This window comes from Periplaneta americana, chromosome 16 (genome assembly GCF_040183065.1).
Source record: "Periplaneta americana isolate PAMFEO1 chromosome 16, P.americana_PAMFEO1_priV1, whole genome shotgun sequence".
NCBI classification, from domain to species: domain Eukaryota; kingdom Metazoa; phylum Arthropoda; class Insecta; order Blattodea; family Blattidae; genus Periplaneta; species Periplaneta americana.
The window spans coordinates 156,572,069-156,593,461 of NC_091132.1; the positions used below are offsets into that span (position 1 = coordinate 156,572,069).

General features: G+C 35.3%; 1 protein-coding gene across 9 annotated transcripts in view; it reads right to left on the reverse strand.

The window, feature by feature from the left end:
• Window positions 1–21,393, reverse strand: part of LOC138691511 (oocyte zinc finger protein XlCOF6.1-like) — an 84,901-nt gene that overhangs the window by 33,748 nt on the left and 29,760 nt on the right. For 2 of the 9 annotated variants that reach the window (XM_069813498.1, XM_069813499.1), the window contains 2 exons: window positions 15,499–15,581; window positions 9,902–12,739 (listed from right to left, as the gene is read on the reverse strand). In XM_069813498.1, coding sequence (XP_069669599.1) covers window positions 11,989–12,739; window positions 15,499–15,581 — 834 coding nt within the window. In that variant the 3' untranslated portion in view covers window positions 9,902–11,988. Of the gene's footprint in view, window positions 1–204; window positions 344–2,783; window positions 2,885–5,483; window positions 5,610–9,901; window positions 12,740–13,057; window positions 13,121–15,498; window positions 15,582–21,393 lie in introns of those variants that run through there. The other 7 variants (XM_069813501.1, XM_069813503.1, XM_069813502.1 and 4 more) reach the window with 7 other exon arrangements.

Consider the following 21,393-nt stretch of genomic DNA (forward strand, 5'->3'; position numbering starts at 1 on the left):
ATTCAAAATCCTTTACTGAACACTGAACATTTCAGTGTCTACGAGAAAAATGAGATGCAAATGGTTGACGAATTACATGATGAAGAAACTGAAAGAATGAGAGCAACCATTGTACTCCCTGGTCACCTGCTTGTAGCAGCCATATCAGCCAGTAAATAACAGAGAGAGAACTAGCGACCAACACACTTCATAAACTGCACTCACCTCAGCTTCACTCTTCACAATGGGAAAGTCTATTGCCACTGTTGCTTCCTTAAATGTCATCTCTGATTTCAGATCGCACTTGTGGTCCATAAATTCTGTTTTTATTTCGGGTAACGTGCAAATCTACTAAATTTCCTTCCTGCAAAATAAAAAGCTAAGTAACAGGGTAAAATATGATATAAAATTGTTCGCGAGAGTCGTATGAATATTTATAAAGTCTGTAGACGGTTTATTAATACTGAGGTCAACGAATATATTTGTTCATATTCCAAAATCAATGGTAGAATAATTTCGTAACGCATCATATAAAAGTATACAATAATTCTTGTCTGTTATTTTGTTGCTGGGCTGACGGTTTTCTGACATGATGTTAATATAATATCCGCAAACAACTTATGATTCAATCTTTAGCAGATACAAGGCATGTCGTGAGATGGTGGATTGTCAGGGACCAGTACTGGGGAAAAGTGTAAGGATGTTTAACATAGGCAGGACTACCGCTGAACATTATATAACAGACCGCGAACCAAACTGCAACCACAACGTGTTAAGCGATTCTTTGCCAATAAGGTGTGTGAATCAAGGGGGATGTGTAGATAACGGGGCCTCCGAGAAACAGGGTGAACTCTCGGAGTATCCGCCCTTGTAGTGGTAAAAGAGGCTTTGTCAGTGTGGAAAAAATAAATCCTCCATACTCGTGGAAACAAATCGAACTCAATTATAAATAAAGCAACTGATGAAGCTGCAAATACACAAGGTGTCATTTTGACAGACTTGGCAGCAGAAATTTCCTCTGGGCGAACTGTTCAGCTTTTGGCATGTAGAGCATAAATGAAAAATAACTCTTCAAAGAGCGGGAAATAAAAGACAGCACTTCGGCGATTGAAAAACGATCCATATAGGACTCTATGTCATTCTGTCAGTTCAGCCCAGTATGGATGGTGATGTTATTGAGCTATTCTCTAGGGTAATGACTCATTCTGATTGAAATGGGCGAGAGGCAAAAGCTTTGTTTATACCTGAGCTCTTATCGGTTGTGTACTTCAAATGATGCCGAATGAACCCAGCAAAAATAAACATTACTAGGAATTATGTCCCAAGACCACCTGTTTTTGTTCAATCTTAATTTACTCTCTCTAAGAACAATGACATCGTGTCTAGCAGTTCTCAGAACCTGGGGCAACAGTGTTACCATAGGCGGAGTTATGGAGAGGGCATGGGGGCACTGCCCCCCCCCCCAAAATTGTCTGAACTCTTTTTCTTCTATTAACGTTAGAAAACATTAAATTCCAAAGATATTTTTTGGTTCTGTTTATGATTAAGCTTCTGTGCTTAAATTGGTGAATTAATGTCTTCAGATCATGTGTCTGGACTATAATATTTATTTTAAATTTCTGAATGTATAAGAATTCCTATACCTCATTTGAGGAATGGAAGCATTGTAATGTTTCTTTTGTAACAGCCTGTACTCATGTGTTCGAAGTCTGCAGGTGTTCAGGCCGCCACTTGGAGAAATATGAATAACATACTGCACAACAAAGCAGAAAAAAGAAAAGTGATCCCGGTATAATGTGTAAACTTAGTAACGAGACTAAATAAAATAATTAGAGTTTACATTTCACATATCTTCAGGAAATCTTAATATTTTTTATTTATTTATTTTTTTTATCCAATGCCACCAGGTTGTCTTTTCGACATTTCTGGTCCTCTCTCCTTGCTGTGGCTTAATTGTAACCCACTTCTGAGGTTGGGGCGCCTGGAAGGCGGAGTTACATTACCCCGATGATGTGATAGGATGATTATGATAATGTGGTGCCAGGAGAGGTCTTAAATCTTATAAAAAGGTTTCTGTTAGCACCGTTACGTTGTTTTATTGATGTATACATGTGTTCATGTACGAGAGAGAAAAATAGGGAGATTGTTTTAAGTTATTCCATATTATAATTTGTAGTAGACCTCCAGTTGAACCCTATACAACTCGATCCGAAACATCGCCGATATGGATGCAACACTGTAAGAAACATGCCTCCGAAAATACCTTTATTAAATAATCATATTCCGATATACTGTACCACGGTCAATCTATAGGCCTAACTGGGAAAGGAGGTAAATGATGTCCCCCATAACCCCATTCTATGAGTGTTACAGACGTAAAGCCAAACATATTGGACAAACAAGAGAAATAGATCACCCATATGCAATACAGTGTATATTTAGTTATTCCACAATTGGGACATATGGCTGACATCTACGAATGACTACAAGGGTCCAGAATACTAAATAAAAAGTTAATGCCATTCTAAATAATACAACTGATTAGTTTTAAGAAGTTCCAACGTTCTTCTAAAAATCAATGAAATTTTAAAAAAACTCCTTAATACATTAACAATATTTGTTTGTAAAAGTACGTCTTCTTATGTCACATAAAATTAGGTTTTCACGATTGGTACAATACAATCACAAGTTTTAACTTTCTTAATCGTATTTCATTGAGTTCAAGAAAAATATTTAATTACACAGGTATATGCTCTCTGGTTATGATATATTTAGCAAAGAACAAGTGATTACTCTCAATATACCTCAGATAAAGGCTTCTTCTCTTCTATATCTGCGTCATCACTTGTTTGTATAGAAAGTGGGTCGACCTCAGGTTCCATCTTGATTATGTCATCCATTACGACTGAAAAAGAAATTAACAATCCTAACATGGAGAACATGAGCGATACAGATAGACTTACTAGCTTGGTAAATAAAATAAGAAATCGACATCCGCATAGAGTGAGAATTTCTGTGTATATGCGAGCGCGAACACTTACTAATGAACACAAATACAAACGAAGGTGTACATGAGCATACACGAGCATGTGATTCGAGGGATAAGTTACAGTAGTTGTTTTACAAACAAAGCTGGAGAATTGACGACAAATTTGAGGTGCAATTTTACATTGCCGTGGTTCGTGAGTTAGTAAGAATTCTTATCTGTTATATTCCTTAAATTACAGCTTTCCGTAAATCATGTTTATCATCTTGATTCCATATACTCTCACATCTGCAATACTTAATCCTTAGATTTTGCAAATCAAGCTTTCAGATATAATTCCCTGTAAAGTTTATTTGAATAATTTCGAGGGAAAAATTGTTCCGGGGCCGGAGATCGAACCCGGGACCTTTGGTTAAACGTACCAACGCTCTACCAACTGTGCTACCTGGGAACTCTACCAGACATCGATCCAATTTTTCCCTCTACATCCACAGACCTAAGTGAGCTGACAACCGTCAAGTAACCAACATTGAGTGCACATTAGCTGTGTGTGACTTAAATTGTGGTTTTCTGTTAACGAACAGTGACGTGTATTATGCAAATCAAGCTTTCAGGTATGTGAAGTTGATTTGAATAATTTCGAGGGAAAAATTGTTCCGGGGCCGGGTATGGAACCAGATATCTTAGCTATAACATTACCAGATGAAACTATGGGCTAAATTAAAAAGTAAAATACAAACATTTGGTCCAGGCAGCATCCATTTTTAGGATGATTCATGTAATAATAAGTTTGTAATTAGCGAGTGTATTTACATATTTTATAGTCCAGAGAGTATTCAGTTTCGTGTAAACACCATTCTTCTAACATGTTTACTTATTATGGCAAGCGACGCTGATATAACCTCTGCAGTTGCGAGCGTCGTTAAATAAAACATAACATTTATTATTATTATTATTATTATTATTATTATTATTATTATTATTCAGAGGATAATTTACAAAGAGGATTGTATACATTAAATGAAATATTAAAAGATTTTGGGATGGAAATTTCAGCACAAAAATCAAAAGTAATGGCATTTTTAGGACAAGACAAAGTCAGAAGTAAGATAATACACAATAACAAATGCCTCGAACAAGTGCAAAACTTCAATTTTCTGGGTTGTGAAATATCTTATCAAAATGAAAAAGATGTGAACAAGAAAATTACCAAATTTACACAAATTCTAGGAATAATAAACAATACATTAAAAGCTAAATTAGTACAGAAATCTACAATAATAAAAATATATAATACACTAGCATTACCCTGCCTTTTATACGGAAGCGAGATTAGGATATTAAAGAAAAAAGACATGAACAGTATCAAAGCAACGGAAATTAAATTTTTCAGGACAGCAGGATATACTCTTTTAGACCGAAAAAGGAATGAAGAAATTTTAGAACAATTAGAAATAGAGTCAGTAGAAGAAAAAATCAGCAGATACAAATTCAATTGGCTAGATCATGTAAGAAGAATTGAAAATTCAAGAATCCCAAAAATTATGATGCAATATAAACCTAGAGGACATCGTCGACCAGGAAGATCTTTAAGAAGACTGCTAGATGGGGCCGAAACAGGTCTAGAGAGGCCTAATTCGTGAAGGATGATGATGACGATGATTTATTATGGCATCCACATGACATCTTTAAAAAGAATATAAATTAGGATTTAACAAATGACTCCAAAGCACTGTGAATAAAGAGTGGATTTTGGGGGGGGGGGGGAAACGAGAGTTGAGCTACTTCCAGTGATTTTGGAAGTCAAATTGTTCGAAATTCTAAGAGATTCTTTGTTTGTTTGTAGAGATGTGTTTTAACAGTTAAGGAATCTATTGGTAATTATTTTAAGTGAAGAAAATTGTAGAAATCTATAGTAAATTACCTGTGAAATGAGACGTCCGTCGTCATGCAAGTGGAATCGATGTGGTTTCTACTAAAAAAAACCAACGTAGGGATATGAAACGTACGATGCGATATAATTTGAAGAACGCAGAACTTCCATTAATCGAATAACTACTAAAAATACTCACAGCATACTAATCATAGTACACAAATGTTAAAGAAAATGGTGCATCCTTTAGTCTAGTGTTGTAGGATTACACAGGTAAATATCGACACGGTTCATAACCATAATCTTAAGAATAAAGGAAAAAAAACATGAATACTCAAGGTTCTTAGTGAAGGATAGAAAACACCAACAATACAAACATAAAGTAAAAATTACAAACAGGAGAGCGTGTAATATAAAGAAAATCCTAAGTGAATTAAAACATGTGCCTTACATTAAGAAATAATTAATTACAAGTTTTAAATGTATCCAATTTTTATACTTATATACAAAGAATGAAGTACATGCCGCTACTATACGCGGCAATCGAATGAAACCAATGAAGGAGTGTTTTTCTCATACCATTTTGTGGATTACAAAGCCACAATATATTGCCCACTGTTCATTGAAAAAATTGCATTTACATACCTGTTTTCAGCTGTCACTCTTAAGCATTGGTCAAGCCCAAGTAGCACAGATAAATTAGGCGTAATATAGCGAAATTATATTACTCAAATTTCAGCACAAAATGTAATTTAGAAAGCTTGATAGTAGTTCACATAGAAGACCGTGAAACATAGGTTTCTGGATTAGTTAGACACAGTGATCTCAACATAATAAACTGGATACACAATTCATGTATACAAATTCATCCTGTTTTTTCGTGGTTTTCCTAAGGCGCTAAGACAAATCTCTGGGTGAGACCTAAATGAAATGGTCCATGGACCGACATCTTCTTACCCATTAAGATTCCGCCAATTTTCCAAAACATAGATGCCCTGGCTTACATACATACATTAGGCTACTCTGTTACATGATGGATTTTACTCGATTCCACTCGCATTGCAAAGGGACAAAGCAACTTTCAATTTGCAGACTTACACGTTATGGCGTTTCTTTTTCTGATCCTTGTGTCGGCTTCTCTAACACCTTTATATGGTAGGTGTTACGTTTAGTCCATTTTCGGTTTTTACCATTCAAAATTTTCCAGAGCTCCTCCCAAGGAGAAGTGCAACTCACAGTGACACACGTGTCGACCAGGTTTGGAGCTCACACATTCAGTTTTTCTCCGGCGCAAATTCCTTTGCAAGTACGGGTTTTGGCGTATCTTACAAAATGTATCTTCCCATTTCCTTCTCTTTGAATTTAATTGTTCCACGCCTGTATACAAATGCTGAAAGAAACTAGACGTGATACTTCCGTAATATTGCCGCACTTGAATCTCATCTTTCTTTCTAAGTCACGTGGCAAATTGATGGCTAGGGGAAAGATTTTTTTTTTCTTTACAATGTTTTATTAATTTTACCGTTATCATAGTGAAATTCTGTGCTGCATAAGGCTGTAAAGCGACAGCGGACGCAAATAATCAAGGAGTTTCTTCTGACTGCAAGTTTAGATTTACAATTATCTGTGGAAGCAGAGAATAGTGCATTGCGGTACGAATTTGACAGTTTGTGTTCTCTTTAGCAAGCTCTATAGTTTAAACTTGCTGCACAGCTTGCTGTAATGTCGGAGTATTATTTTCTAAATGCCTCTGATGTATTTGAGAAGAAGACAGTCCAAGATAAAAATATCACGAATATAATGATTATGAGGCAGATCTATGGCTTTAAATCACTTTCTGCTTAGTGTTGCAAATATCTGAATAGGCCTATATTGAAGGGCCGGGTAATTATAGAAATCGCGAAAATAACGACATAATAGATACACAATACATTTTGACTAATCTTTACGAATTAAGTGATTCTGATTAATAACATGCAGATAAAACAATCGCGAAATAGAGTTCTACTAGATAAATATGAACACATTCACGAATTATTTCTATTGCGTCGTTTTAAAGCGAATTTCAAATTATGAGTTTTTTCACTTGAATTTTGTTATATACCCAACTAGGCTACATTACATAGTAATCCAGGTGCTCTGATTACATTAGTGAACTCAAGGGACGTAGAATTCAACATTTCACGAATAAATTGATAGTGTTAATTTGAGGGCTGTAAATATTTTCCCTTTTAAATGAATGTGTGTTAAATACAGAAGGTCATCCCATATTATTTGCAGATGACACAAGTATAGTAATTACAGCCAATAACTCCAACACATTCCAATATTCAACAGAGGAAAGTCTCTTCAAAATATGTGACTGGTTCTCAGTCAATAAATTGGTATTAAATTGTAACAAAACTAACATAATCAATTTAAATCCTGTCCAAATTCAACGTCGCAAATTTCTAGCGCAATAATTAACAATAGATCCCTATTAGAAACAACAACAATAAAATTTCTTGGCTTAAAAATCGATAATATGTTAAATTAGAAAAATCATATTAAAGAAATTACCCCCAAACTAAATTCAGCTTGTTTTGCTATTAGACCTATGCAAAAGATAGTCAATATCAGTACCTTAAAAACAATTAACTTTGCATACTTCTACTCGGTAATGAGTTTTGGAATAATGTTCTGGGGAAATTCCACAAATAGTAACAGTATAATCCTACTATAAAAAGTAATTAGAATAATAGTAGGTGCCAAATCTAGGGAATCGTGTAGGACTATTGAAAAAAAAAACTACAAATAATGCCCATGGCTTGTCAGTATATCTTTTCATTAATAATCTTCCTAGTATGTAATCGTGAAAACTTTGTAACTAATTCAACAGTTCATAGCACAAATACACGTCAAAAAATGACTTTCATACTCCATCGGCAAGTCTATCATGCTATCATAAAGGAGTGCGTTATATGACAGTAAAAATTTGTAATAGCCTCCCTATCGATATAAAAAATAAAACTCAAAACATGAAATTATTTAGGGCTAAATTAAAGAAGTACCTAATTTCTCACGCCTTCTATTCTGTAGGTGAATTCATGACATTCAATAACACTTCACAAAATTGATACTAAAACTTTGTGTTGTACTAGTAGACTATACTGCAAATCTAGTCTGTATATATTTCATCTAGACTGTGACTATAAATCAAGACTTTAAAACAGTATTAAGTTTTCTGACTTGTTCCATATTCTAGCTATAAGCAATGTATGAATATCATGGAATGTTAATAAATACAATACAATACAGTCTCCATTCAACTAATATAGTCTATTGGCCATACCACACCTTTACCAGAATCCAACGAACCTTTATTGTTATTTATTTGAAAAGTAATATCATACTGAGGTAATACTCCAATTCCAAAATAATTGTTTTTTCGAAAATGTTCATTAATCTCTGCCAAGAGTACAAATCAATCACCAACAATCTCTGCCGAAACCAATTTAAAAAAACAAATAATAAAATTAATCTTCAAAAATACTTGCCCCTACCTACATTCCTCTACAGATTTTCCACATTCGTGTCTTCTAGGAGCAGATAAATGACTAGTATATATTTCATTACGTTGCTCTAGTGCTATATGCAGAGCATTGGGAGTAACTAAAGCAATTTCATAATTATGTATCAGTTTCACTTATGAAATCATAAACAGAATGAGACACATAATTAATCAGATTTAACTGATTTGAATCTGAAAGACTAATGACAGTGCAGATAAAAAATTATCAAAATTCTTCAGCCAATGAGTCCACTCTTTGTTAACTGAATCAGTATCTGATCTGAGATTTTTTCCATTTCATTTACTCTATTCCATAGATCTTACATTAGCACTCAAGCTTCAAGATGTAGAACTGGTTAAAATTTTGTGAGATTACAATTTTTTGGAGAGATGAAGTGAGGTATGGCCGAGGATATTTATCCACAATGAATATAGTTATTTTCTTGGTTAAATTGTAATGAAAATATATAACACATTAATAATTCAGATTTTAATCCACATAAACTCTACATACGTTTTAAGTAGTACAACTACACTTTTACTGACAGTTTCTTAGTGATTGAGTAACAAACAAGTGACTATATTCAGGTTATTAAGTAGGACTACTTTATTCTTTCCTCATATATTTCTATGCTTCATATTGTTGAAGTTTATTTAACTGTTGACCTTTTAGTGCAATATATATCAATTTTTTTCTTCTTCTTGTGTTTGTACACCATAATTTACTACTTATTACTTTAATGCTCGACCATGCCGAAATGTAGTAATTATACACCTGGTAGGAGTCCTTTAATAGACCTCATTAAAGTACACCTATTAATTAAAGTTCAGTTGTTCCACCGATCAGAAAATACCATTGTAGCAATATGAAAGCGCAAGTATCGATTATTCTCGGATATGCAATCGAAAGACAACTAGTTCTGTTACTATAATAATTAGCGTTAATTGTAAATAATATTCAAATCAATTCAATTTGTCATCTCGTTTTTCAATGTCTAATTCAATTTCAAGGTTATATCAAGATTAATGTTTATTTTACTCTCTAGATTATATCAAGGTCAATGTCGACATTTGTTTCTCGGAAAAAATCAATACTTTCGCGTCTGCGCACATCTCACAATTTACGAGGTATTGTAAAAGGTCAGTTCCGCTCCTCAGTCAGATAAAAGTAACATGAATACCTATGAATAATTTCAAGTTGGAAATATGGTCGAGCATAAAAAGTCGTATAAAACTTGACTATAATGGTAATTAAGACGCTCGTATGAAAATTATGAAACTCGCGACTTAATTACTACCATCATAGGCTCGTTGCATAATGTACTATTATAACTGGCTTTTTCTTCCTAATGTGCTTTTGTGAACAATAGAGCAAACTCACCTCTTAAACCAGATACAATTAAATATAAGTTTTTAATACCGTATTGTAAGAAAGTATATATATATATATATATATATATATATATATATATATATAATTGTATAGTAACATTTTAAATTATATGTAAAGTAATTAAATTGTGACGAAGGCAAAAATTATAAATTTTAATGGCGAATAATTCTTTATAATTCAAGATATAACATTCGATTAGTTCTACACAATCAGTAAAAGAATTGTGTGGATAAAGTTTTTTTCTTGAACCGTACTTAACTTTCATATCAACTTAATCTTTACCATTCCCAAAACATATTTATCCATATGGTCAGGGTTAGTGCATGTAAATACGTGTCTTAGAATAGGTAAGACATTTCTTACTTACGTCTAATTGTCTTTTATTTCCATATGTATATATTGACACGTATTTTTAATTTAGAAGTAATGTAGAGCATATTGCATAGTTAATTCCGTTTATGAGGTTTATGCCGAAGTTTACAGAATTCATAGTCCATTTCCAATAGATAGAAATAGTCCACAATAACCCACTATGTCTGCAATATATGCCACCATATAAAGTACAAGAAGAGGCTTATAATTTAATTGAAATCTTCTTAAAGTTGAGGCTAACCACTCTCAGTACTTACAAATATATTTAGCTTCAGATACTGACCTATTGTCTGTTAGGTCTCATACAGTACCAATTTCGAAAATAGAATGAAAGGAAGAACTCCAGAAACTACTGCGTTATAAAAACAGTTACATTAATTGTTTCGAATACAACATCGAAAATAATTAAAAAACACACAGCTTACAAATTAAAACAGGCTAATTACTATATCTCACAACAATAACAGAATCACCAACTACGTTCAAATTCTTGATATTAATTCTACATTTACTGCAATTGTAAATATAAATGTACAACTATATTATCTAGACTAAATTTTGACAAATATTTACATTTTCAAATAACAAATTGAATTGAATCTGTCTCGCGAATAAACGTAAAAAAAAAACCCTTCCTGTCAGAAAATCATCCCTGTTTTGCCTTGGTTCGGAATATCTCCGGATTTCAACGCAATCTAGAATTTGTATCAGATGCAGATACTAAGAGGAAGGTAGAAAATAGGAAAGATTGGATAATGACGTGCTTGTAGTAAAGAGCTTCTCTACGATATGTAAACTTGCGTGCTTTTTAAAGTGACCTCGATCCACAGAAAAGTTCCACACTACTGCTGGGGTGTGATATGAAGACTTGCGAATTTGTTGCAATGTAAGTTTTGTCACTTCTGACAGGTTCTGACTGTCGTTCCAAAATCACAGCTGCACATGTCTGAGTGATATGAAATTCGTAGCAATGGTGACTTATCTACGTACGTGACAGTTCCAGAGTCTAGACAATTTCAAGTCAATACTTGAATGTTACGTTTTATTTAACGACTCTCGCAACTGCCGAGGTTATATCAGCGTCGTCGATGAGCCGGAATTTTTGTGCCGCAGCTCTTTTACATGCCAGTAAATCTACAGAAATGATATTTTAGTATTTAAGCATACTTAAATACCATCGACTTGGCCCGGGGTCGAACCCGCAACCTCGGGCATAGAAGGCCAGCGCTATACCAACTGAGCCAACCAGGGCGACAACATAACTGGTCAACATAATTTTCGTCCTAATTAAATGGTAATTTTTAGCATGTCTTTAATAGGCAAGCAATCGATATATTCGACGAATGATTTCCCTGATCATTCGCAAATAAAATTGGACGAATATACTGTCTCACACATCGCGAGAACAGTGGTCATGCCATGTAGTTTTCAGTATTGTTGGTATAAAACATGGCGCTGGTGTATAAATTCTATTTTCAAAAGAGAAATAAACAAAGAAAAGTTTCGGAACGTGATCAGAAACATTTGCAATCTCTAAGAGCCATCCGAACACAGAAAAAACCTCAGGGACAAAATCGATAGTAGGAGCCACAGTGATTTTACGGAACTATCACAGTTCAGAAATCTGACTACAAAACGCTCTCATACTCCATGTCTGCTAATCACACATCGCAACTGAACGGTTTCTGGAGTGTGTACACGTACCTGCATTATAAGAGCATTCTATTTCGTGTGGCTGTTGCCAGATATGGCTCCTGAAAGATTTCTCGCGTCCGTATGCCAGCGAACTTTTGAAATGACTGTAAACAGCAAAGTTTGTCCCAGTCATTGCACTATTAAGGTTTTTTGCCTGTGTGTAAGCTTTCTTCTGTTTTTAACCTTCTCGGTTCAGCTGAAGTCTTCCCACAAATATCACGTATATGGCTTTTCAGACTTCCCTCAAACGAGAAACGTTTGCCGCAAACTTTACAATTCAATGGGTTTTCCCCGGTGTGTAAGCGTGAATGCCTCTTCAGATATTCCATACCAGGAAAACGCCTTCCACAAACGTCACAACAGAATGGCTTTTCGCCTGTATGCAGAGGTGAATGCCTAGCGAGATGAGCAGAGCATGAGAATGCCTTTCCACACACATCACAACTGAACGGTTTTTCGCCTGTGTGCACGCGTAAATGCCTATTGAGATGCAAAGTGTCTGGAAAACATTTTCCACACACGTCACAACTGAATGGCTTTTCGCCGGTGTGTACGCGTAAATGCCTATTTAAATAACCTAAGCAGGAAAAATTCTTTTCACACACATCACAATTGAATGGCTTCTCGCCTGTATGTATACGTACATGAATTTTTAAGTCGCCTAAGTTAGAAAAACACTTTCCACACACGTCACAACTGAATGGTTTTTCCCCTGTATGCACGCGTAAATGCTTATTGAAGTTTCCCTTGTGTGAAAAATACTTTCCACACACATCACAGCTCATTATTTTGTCGACTTTGTGAACCAGGCCCTGGCTTTTCTTCTCGTCGGTATGCAGGTCTTCATCTTCGCAGAATGTTGCAACTCCAGGATTAGAGGTAACTGCAACACTAACAATATTATGTTCCACTAGTGGAACGGTGGCTAAATCTCAACAAATCAGCAATATGGACATTATATGTCATACGCAAACCAATATAGGAGAAATTAATGGTGGATTTAATTGTGTAGCCATAACCTTATACAAATGTACGAGTAGTAATAAATTTATAATCTAGAGCCCGAATGTTAGGCCTTTATTTTGGTTACAATACGCAGGCATATAGGCACTAAAAGTAGTAAACAGGCAGTGAAATTGGCATTTATTATTCATGGAAACAGACTAAACATAGACAAATGCTTAATAAAATACCCCATACGGTACTCACTTTCCTTAGTTACATGTCACAACAAGATGCTTTTTTAAGTTGTCAACTGTCATAGTGAGCCGCCTGTAAGAGAGAAAGTTTTTCATGATGGAAGAAGATCTTCTACTTCTCTTGAAATGATTGGAGCAAACTTGAAACAACTTATTTCAGAAGGACTGTCTCTACTTTCTATAAGAGATCAGGATAAATTGACTGTGTACAGTATTGTCTAAAAAAGAGGGGATTGAAAAGGGAATAAAGACTTCAAAGTACGCGTGACTTGTGTGTGCAAGCGACAACAGTAACGGGACCTGGAGACTTACTTTAATACTTCCTTCATAAGGTACGGTTGACTGCTGACGTTAAAACACTCATTGACAATTGACGCGAAGGTAAGAAAACAATAGAAAAATCGACAGAGAATCACAGACGAAACGTACAAATGCTAACATTGTGTGCACAATAAAGGTACGGTCACACGTCGCTACTTTTGCAGCGCTGCAGTACAAAAAACTGCGCAACTCTTGTACTGCGACGTGTGAACAACAGTGCAACCCGAAAAGTACGGCTGCTGATCCTGCTGCCCGCTACTTTTCCATGCTGCGCGCAGCTTAAAATTAGCGACGTGTGAACAGCGTTCTCAGGGTTGCAGCCACAGCATTTTTGATATCGGTTTTGTTGAAACTTTTGCTGCGGTTGCTACCAGTGTTACCACCCAAATGTACCAATGATACTTTGATTGTTTGGATATATTTTAATGTTAGATGTGATCAAAATAAATTATTTGTAACAGTTATTAAATACACAACACAGTCTGAGCATAATTGTTGACGATGTAATTCATTTTTTAAATTTTCCGTAACGTAGTTCCAAACAGGAGGGTTGCCAACATTGATTACGTGAATATACTGTTGGTTATCATTTAAGTATATGGGCGTTTTTAAAAGCTTTATAGTAAAAATAATGTCAATTTCTGAATACTAGATACGACAGAAAAGCAAATAATAGATAAGGAAGCTTTCACATGAGTTTCTTAATAATGCGAAAATAACCACAAAATGTATATTGAGAAGTCAACACGGAGATGGAAACCTGCAGCATGAATGCGGCTCCAAAAGTAGCGCCTTGTGTGTGAACAGACTCGCAACCTCCAGTTGCAACTTTTGCAGCACTCGGGTTGCGCAGCATGAAAAGTAGCGTGCAGCGCGCTACTTTTGGCTTACGTGTCAACACGACACGCAACTTTTGCACCTGCAGTACAAAAGTTGCGCTGCAAAAGTAGCGATGTGTGACCGTACCTTTACCCTTTCTTTCACTGGTAAGCCCCAAAGTGACCTGAGCACTGAGACTTATACCACAGTCTAGTATATAGTCACGAAGCTTGAGTTGTGAGAGTGCTAGGAACAATAGACTGTGACGGTACTATTTTGCATTGTCTGTAATGAAGCGATATTAGCGATCCTAGTGGTTAGCAACTATCTATGGATGCATATTTACTACGTACTGAACTTCGTGACTGTATATACTACACTGTGGTTATACTGTTGAAACATTTTGTTAAGTGACATAAAAGATGGAATCGGTAGCGGAGAAAAGTTTACGACTTCTTGGAAACGCATGTATTGCAAGAGAATAAGATTCTCAGCAAATATTTGTTTGAGGTGAATATATATTTTTAAATTATACAACCGTTCTTCTTTTGTATTTTTCATATAATTTATGTGCGGTTTATTTTAAATGAATTGAAATTATTGAAAATGTACAATAACGACGTAAAAATGCTAAAAAAAACATTTAACCTTAAAATACGCAATGTGAGATAAAAAGGCAAAATAAAAATTGGGCCTATCGTCCCCAAATGTGTGGAAACGTGTTTATCTCTTATATGTCTTTCATAAATACACTCAGTTTAAAAAAGGACATTTTGCCTAACATCCGGGCTCTAATTGTAACAATATTCATTATAATAATTATTATATTAAGAAATTTGTAAATCGAACAAATTCAAAATCTGATATATTTATTAATTTCTTTCTTAGGACTCAGGATCTGTTTAGGTTCTGCTGCTGAGGATCAGGACTCACTCCCTTCCAAAACTAGTAGAACTGCTGGATAGGACCGAAGAAAACATTAAGAAACTTATTTCCTGAGTCAAAGGAAAAATGTCTGTGAACTGTTTTCAATTAAATGTTATAAGCTGAAGATAGATCTAGCACCTTGGTATTTTCTTTGCCAGTAGCAATATCAGCTCCAGTAGTTGTAGTAATTGTATACTAGTGGTAGGTCACGCATTCGTGATAATGTTAGGAAATTTTATTATTCTTACTGTCTATGTGTGAAAGATGTACTCAAATTTTGATATAAACAATTATCACGTTGAAACTGCAAGCATATTCACTTTGTCATGATTTAAATAAAGCACTGAAACGAAAACCGAAATAAGATTGATATATTTCACTAACCTGACGGGTAAAACGTCATTTTCTTCTGTTGTTACTTCCAGTTTGATCTCGCCCTTCACTTGATCCACCTCACAAAACTCTTCCTGTAGGAGAATAAGTAAAACAGACACATAGACACAATACTAAATGAACAGCAATGCATGGTAGTTTATACACTCCATAGATTTGAATACAAATCCTACCGAATGCAGTACACAATATAAGAATTGTTGGCAAAAACATGATAAAGAAATACAGTTAGAACCCCGATAAGATGCTGTTCAAGGGACCGGGTGTAAACCGCGTATTAGGCGGGTATACTAATTTTTACTTGTATACAGTATCTATTAGCATTTTTCTTTATTTATATACATGATCCATGAAAGGTAATATAGTATTACTCCATTATGTAATTACTGTACTGCACGTCAAAGACATTTACAATATGTACTGTACTTTATTCTTTTGGAAAAAAAGTCATTTATAGTTGTTTGCCGTGTGCGAGTTCTCCAAGTCCTCATGTTTACCACACTACAGTTTCTGCGATTACATCCTCCCAACGACGTCGCAGCTGTAGTGATTGTGTCGAGAGTTTTTATTATCAATTTTAATATCGATAATGGGATTCCTAATAAATCAGAGAGTTGTTTCTGAGTAAGAGTACTGTTCTCATCATACTTTCGTAAGATTTCCAATTTTTCCGACACAGAAAGCACTTTTCGTTTAACACTCGTTGTAATTACATCCACAGACACTTCAATACACAAAAGGACAACAAACTGCCCAGCAAAAATTTCCAGAATTTTATTACGGCCGAGTGAGGAATGCTGTTTGAGAGAGAGGGTTAGCACGAGGGTGAGGTGTTGTAACTGTATGTAGGCTTTAACCACGCAGATAAGGAGTCGAATAAGAGAGGGTAACAAGAGGGTGGGGTATACTAAGGTATGAAGTATGAAGGTTTAAATGCGCAGGTAAAGGGTCGAATACCAATGCTTTTCAGGTTAATGGCATCAGTGAGTTCAATGACCAAGATGTTTCTTTGCTGTTACAGTACATTGCTGAAAATTAAATCGAAAATATTCCACAAAAACAGCGTATTATGCGGGACTTCAGCGCAACAAACGGGGTATTTTATAAAGGCGTTATATATTAAATGTGCAGGGACCGGACAAAAAAGCGTATTACACGGGATAGTGTAATAAGCTTATCGAGGTTTTACTGTAAGTACAAAAAATTAAAAACAGAAGTCATTGCAATTTGTACTAAATATTGTAAATCTGGTACATTTTGCACCACATTGAGTGAACTGAAATTGTAAATAGCAATGAGTGTCGCACCATATTCTGAAATGCTCACATATGAGAACCAGACGGCTGTCGGAGAGTAAAAATATACAACTCATCCAATCTTTAGGGCAGTGATCGCCAAAAGCTGTGTCGCGACACATGCCCCTGCCTCCACTCAAGCATAACCATGACATCATACCCCCACCCTCTGTTTACAACCTTCACTTCGATATAAGTAAAGACATTTATGAGCGGACGTACACATGTAATTTTAGAAGTGTGTAGGATTAGTACATTATGCAACGAACCTACAATGATAGTAATTAAGACGCAAGTATGTTTGTTTATGAAACGAACGCAAGCGAGTTTCATAATTTTCATACGAGGGTCTTAATTACCATTATAGGCAAGTTTCATACGACTTTTTATGCTCGACCATATTTCTCCCTTACCTGTAACTTGAATAATAAACGAACAATAAAAAGCAACGGCTTATATGTTTTAATCGGGGTAAATACATCGACGTTTTTTTCTATGTATGTAGTGTAATTTGATCATTTCATTAATAAATAAACAATAAAAAGTATCGGCTTCTATGTCGTAATCGGAGTAAAATACTTCAACGTTCTTTTGAAGTATGTAGTGTAATTTACAACTTTGTGACCAGTCTGGTACGTTTTTCTAATTTCCAATATCTGCTGATGTAAATTACACGCTCTTTCTATGGTAAATAAGAAAATCAATTTATTTTATTTTAGTAATAATACAAAAATAATTAATAGGGGGATAAAAAATTAACATGAAGAAAGTATGTATAGTTAATAATTAGAAGAATATTATATTGCTTTCGTTTTTTGGTCACAGTCCGTCTCTGCACTGTTATTCACTGCAATAGCTGAGGAGATACCCACTCCACCTCTCTACTTCCTATAGTGGTGTGCGGGTTGCATTTCTATTACGTCAGAATTTCGTGGTGTTTGGCAACCACTGCTTTAGGGTAAAGTCAATAATGGAAACATTTTGTGAAGGATATGAGGACATATCAGATACTAGTGGCTTACCAGCAAGTACAGCATATGATTCAAATAAACTAACAGGATTAGTAAAACAATTAAGTTAAAATTTGGACAAGGTAAAAAGTATCTCCTTCGATGAAAACAAGATAATTAATATGATTTAGTAAACACTCAGCATCACAGTCTCTATGACAAAAGTGAGGTGAAAAGGAGTCACGAGTGACAACAGGACGAAGAAATTGAAAGAAAGAGAGCAATCAATACAGTCGCTGGTCACCTGACTGTAGCAACCACATCATCCAGGATTGTATTGTATTGTATTTATTAACATTCCATGGTATTCATACATGCTTACAGCTAGAATATGGAACAAGTCAAAAAACTTAATACTATTATAAAGTCTGAATTTATAGTAACAGTCTAGATGAAACATATACAGACGAGATTTACAATATAGTCTACTAGTACATCACAAAGTTTTAGTATCAATTTCATGAAGTGTTATTGAATGTCATGAATTCACCTACAGAATAGAAGGCGTGAGAAATTAGGTACTTCTTTAATTTGGCCATAAATAATCTAATGTTTTGAGTTTCATTTTTTATATCGATAGGGAGGCATTGAATAAGCAGTCGTGGACAGCCGATAAGGGGTGGTCCTCCAGCTTGGGGGTTGGGCGAAGGGCTAACAACCCATCACCGTAAAAAACAGCTTGTTACGAATCCCTATAATAAGCCTCGGAATAGGACTGATTCTCTGGCACGACCACAGCAAAGGAATAAGGATTTGAGATTTGGCACTTGGAACGTAACTAGTCTTTATAGAACAGGAGGGGTAACATTAGTAGCAAAAGAACTAGCTAGATATAGAATAGACTTTGTAGGAGTACAAGAGGTTAGGTTAGATGGGAATGGCATATCACAAATAGGAGATTATTTGTTGTATTATGGGGAAGGAAACAATAATCACCAATTAGGAACAGGATTCTTTGTTCATAAAAGAATAAAATCAGCAGTAAAAAAGGTCGAATTTATCAGTGACAGGTTATCATATTTAGTACTTAAGGGTAGATGGTGCGACATCATAGTTATAAATGCTCACGCCCCTACAGAAGAGAAAGACGACCATATAAAGAATAGCTTCTATGAGGAATTGGAACATACTTTTGATCAGTTCCCTAGATATCACATTAAAATTTTATTGGGGGATTTCAATGCTAAAGTAGGACGGGAGGATATTTTTAGACCAACTATTGGAAAAGAGAGTCTACACGCAATTAGTAGTGACAATGGAGTTAGATTAGTCAACTTTGCCACATCGAAAAATTTAATTGTCAAAAGTACAACATTCCCCCATAAGGATATACATAAATATACTTGGACTTCTCCAGATGGATTGACACACAACCAAATAGATCACATCTTGATAGATAAACGGAGACATACTAGTATAGTAGATATTCGAACTTTCAGGGGTGCAGACTGTAATTCTGACCATTATTTGGTGATTGGAGAATTAAGAGAAAGATTATCAGTAGCCAAGCGAGTAGAGCAACAAGTTAATATTACTAAATTCAATATCTTGAAATTAAAGGACGAGGAAGCTAAGCAAAATTATCAGGTCGAAATTTCGAATAGGTTTGCCACTTTGGAAAGTTCCGACGAAGTTGAGAAAGAATTAGATGTTAATAGCGTGTGGGAAAATATCAGAGATAGTATCAAAATTGCAGCTGAGCAGAGCATAGGTTATTATGAAACTAAGAAAAAGAAACCGTGGTTTGATGAAGATTGTTGCATGGTAGTAGAAAGAAGGAAACAGGCAAAATTGAAATTCTTACAGGATCCAGTTGAGGAGAAGAGAGATAATTATTTCAATGAAAGACGGGAAGCAAGTCGTATACTTAGGAATAAAAAGAGAGGTTACTTGAAGGAAAAACTGAATGAGGTAGAAACAAATAGTAAGAATAAAAACATTCGAGATTTATATAAGGGTATAAAGGAATTTAAGAACGGATATCAGCCAAGGGTAAACGTGATCAAGGATGAGAATGGTGACTTGCTTGCAGACTCTCCATCAATCCTAAACAGATGGAAAAACTATTTTGCGCAACTACTAAATGTACATAGGCCAAATAGAAATGATCGGAACGAAATTGAAATACAAACTGCTGAGCCATTTATACCCGAACCCACGCTTTCAGAAGTCGAAATTGCGATAGAAAATCTGAAAAAGTACAAGTCTCCAGGTATCGATCAAATTCCAGCAGAATTAATACAAGAGGGTGGGGGTGCATTATATAGCGAAATTTATAAACTTGTACTTGCTATTTGGGAAAAGGAAATTGTACCAGAACAATGGAAGGAGTCCATAATTGTACCTATTTTTAAAAAGGGGGACAAAACCAACTGTGGTAACTTTCGAGGAATATCACTTTTGTTGACGTCGTACAAAATTTTGTCCAATATTCTTTTGAGAAGATTAACTCCGTACGTAGATGAAATTATTGGGGATCATCAGTGCGGTTTTCGGCGTAATAGATCGACTATTGATCAGATTTTTTGTATTCGACAGATAATGGAGAAAAAATGGGAGTATAAGGGTACAGTACATCAGCTATTCATAGATTTCAAAAAGGCTTATGACTCGGTTAAGAGGGAAGTATTATATGATATTCTTATTGAATTTGGTATTCCCAAGAAACTAGTTCGATTAATTAAAATGTGTCTCAGTGAAACATACAGCAGAGTCCGTATAGGTCAGTTTCTATCTGATGCTTTTCCAATTCACTGCGGGCTAAAGCAGGGAGATGCACTATCACCTTTACTTTTTAACTTCGCTCTAGAATATGCCATTAGGAAAGTTCAGGATAATAGGCAGGGTTTGGAATTGAACGGGTTACATCAGCTTCTTGTCTATGCGGATGACGTGAATATGTTAGGAGAAAATACACAAACGATTAGGGAAAACACGGAAATTTTACTTGAAGCAAGTAGAGCGATCGGTTTGGAAGTAAATCCCGAAAAGACAAAGTATATGATTATGTCTCGTGACCAGAATATTGTACGCAATGGAAATATAAAAATTGGAGATTTATCCTTCGAAGAGGTGGAAAAATTCAAATATCTTGGAGCAACAGTAACAAATATAAATGACACTCGGGAGGAAATTAAACGCAGAATAAATATGGGAAATGCGTGTTATTATTCGGTTGAGAAGCTCTTATCATCTAGTCTGCTGTCCAAAAATCTGAAAGTTAGAATTTATAAAACAGTTATATTACCGGTTGTTCTGTATGGTTGTGAAACTTGGACTCTCACTCTGAGAGAGGAACATAGGTTCAGGGTGTTTGAGAATAAGGTGCTAAGGAAAATATTTGGGGCTAAGCGGGATGAAGTTACAGGAGAATGGAGAAAGTTACACAACACAGAACTGCACGCATTGTATTCTTCACCTGACATAATTAGGAACATTAAATCCAGACGTTTGAGATGGGCAGGGCATGTAGCACGTATGGGCGAATCCAGAAATGCATATAGAGTGTTAGTTGGGAGACCGGAGGGAAAAAGACCTTCAGGGAGGCCGAGACGTAGATGGGAGGATAATATTAAAATGGA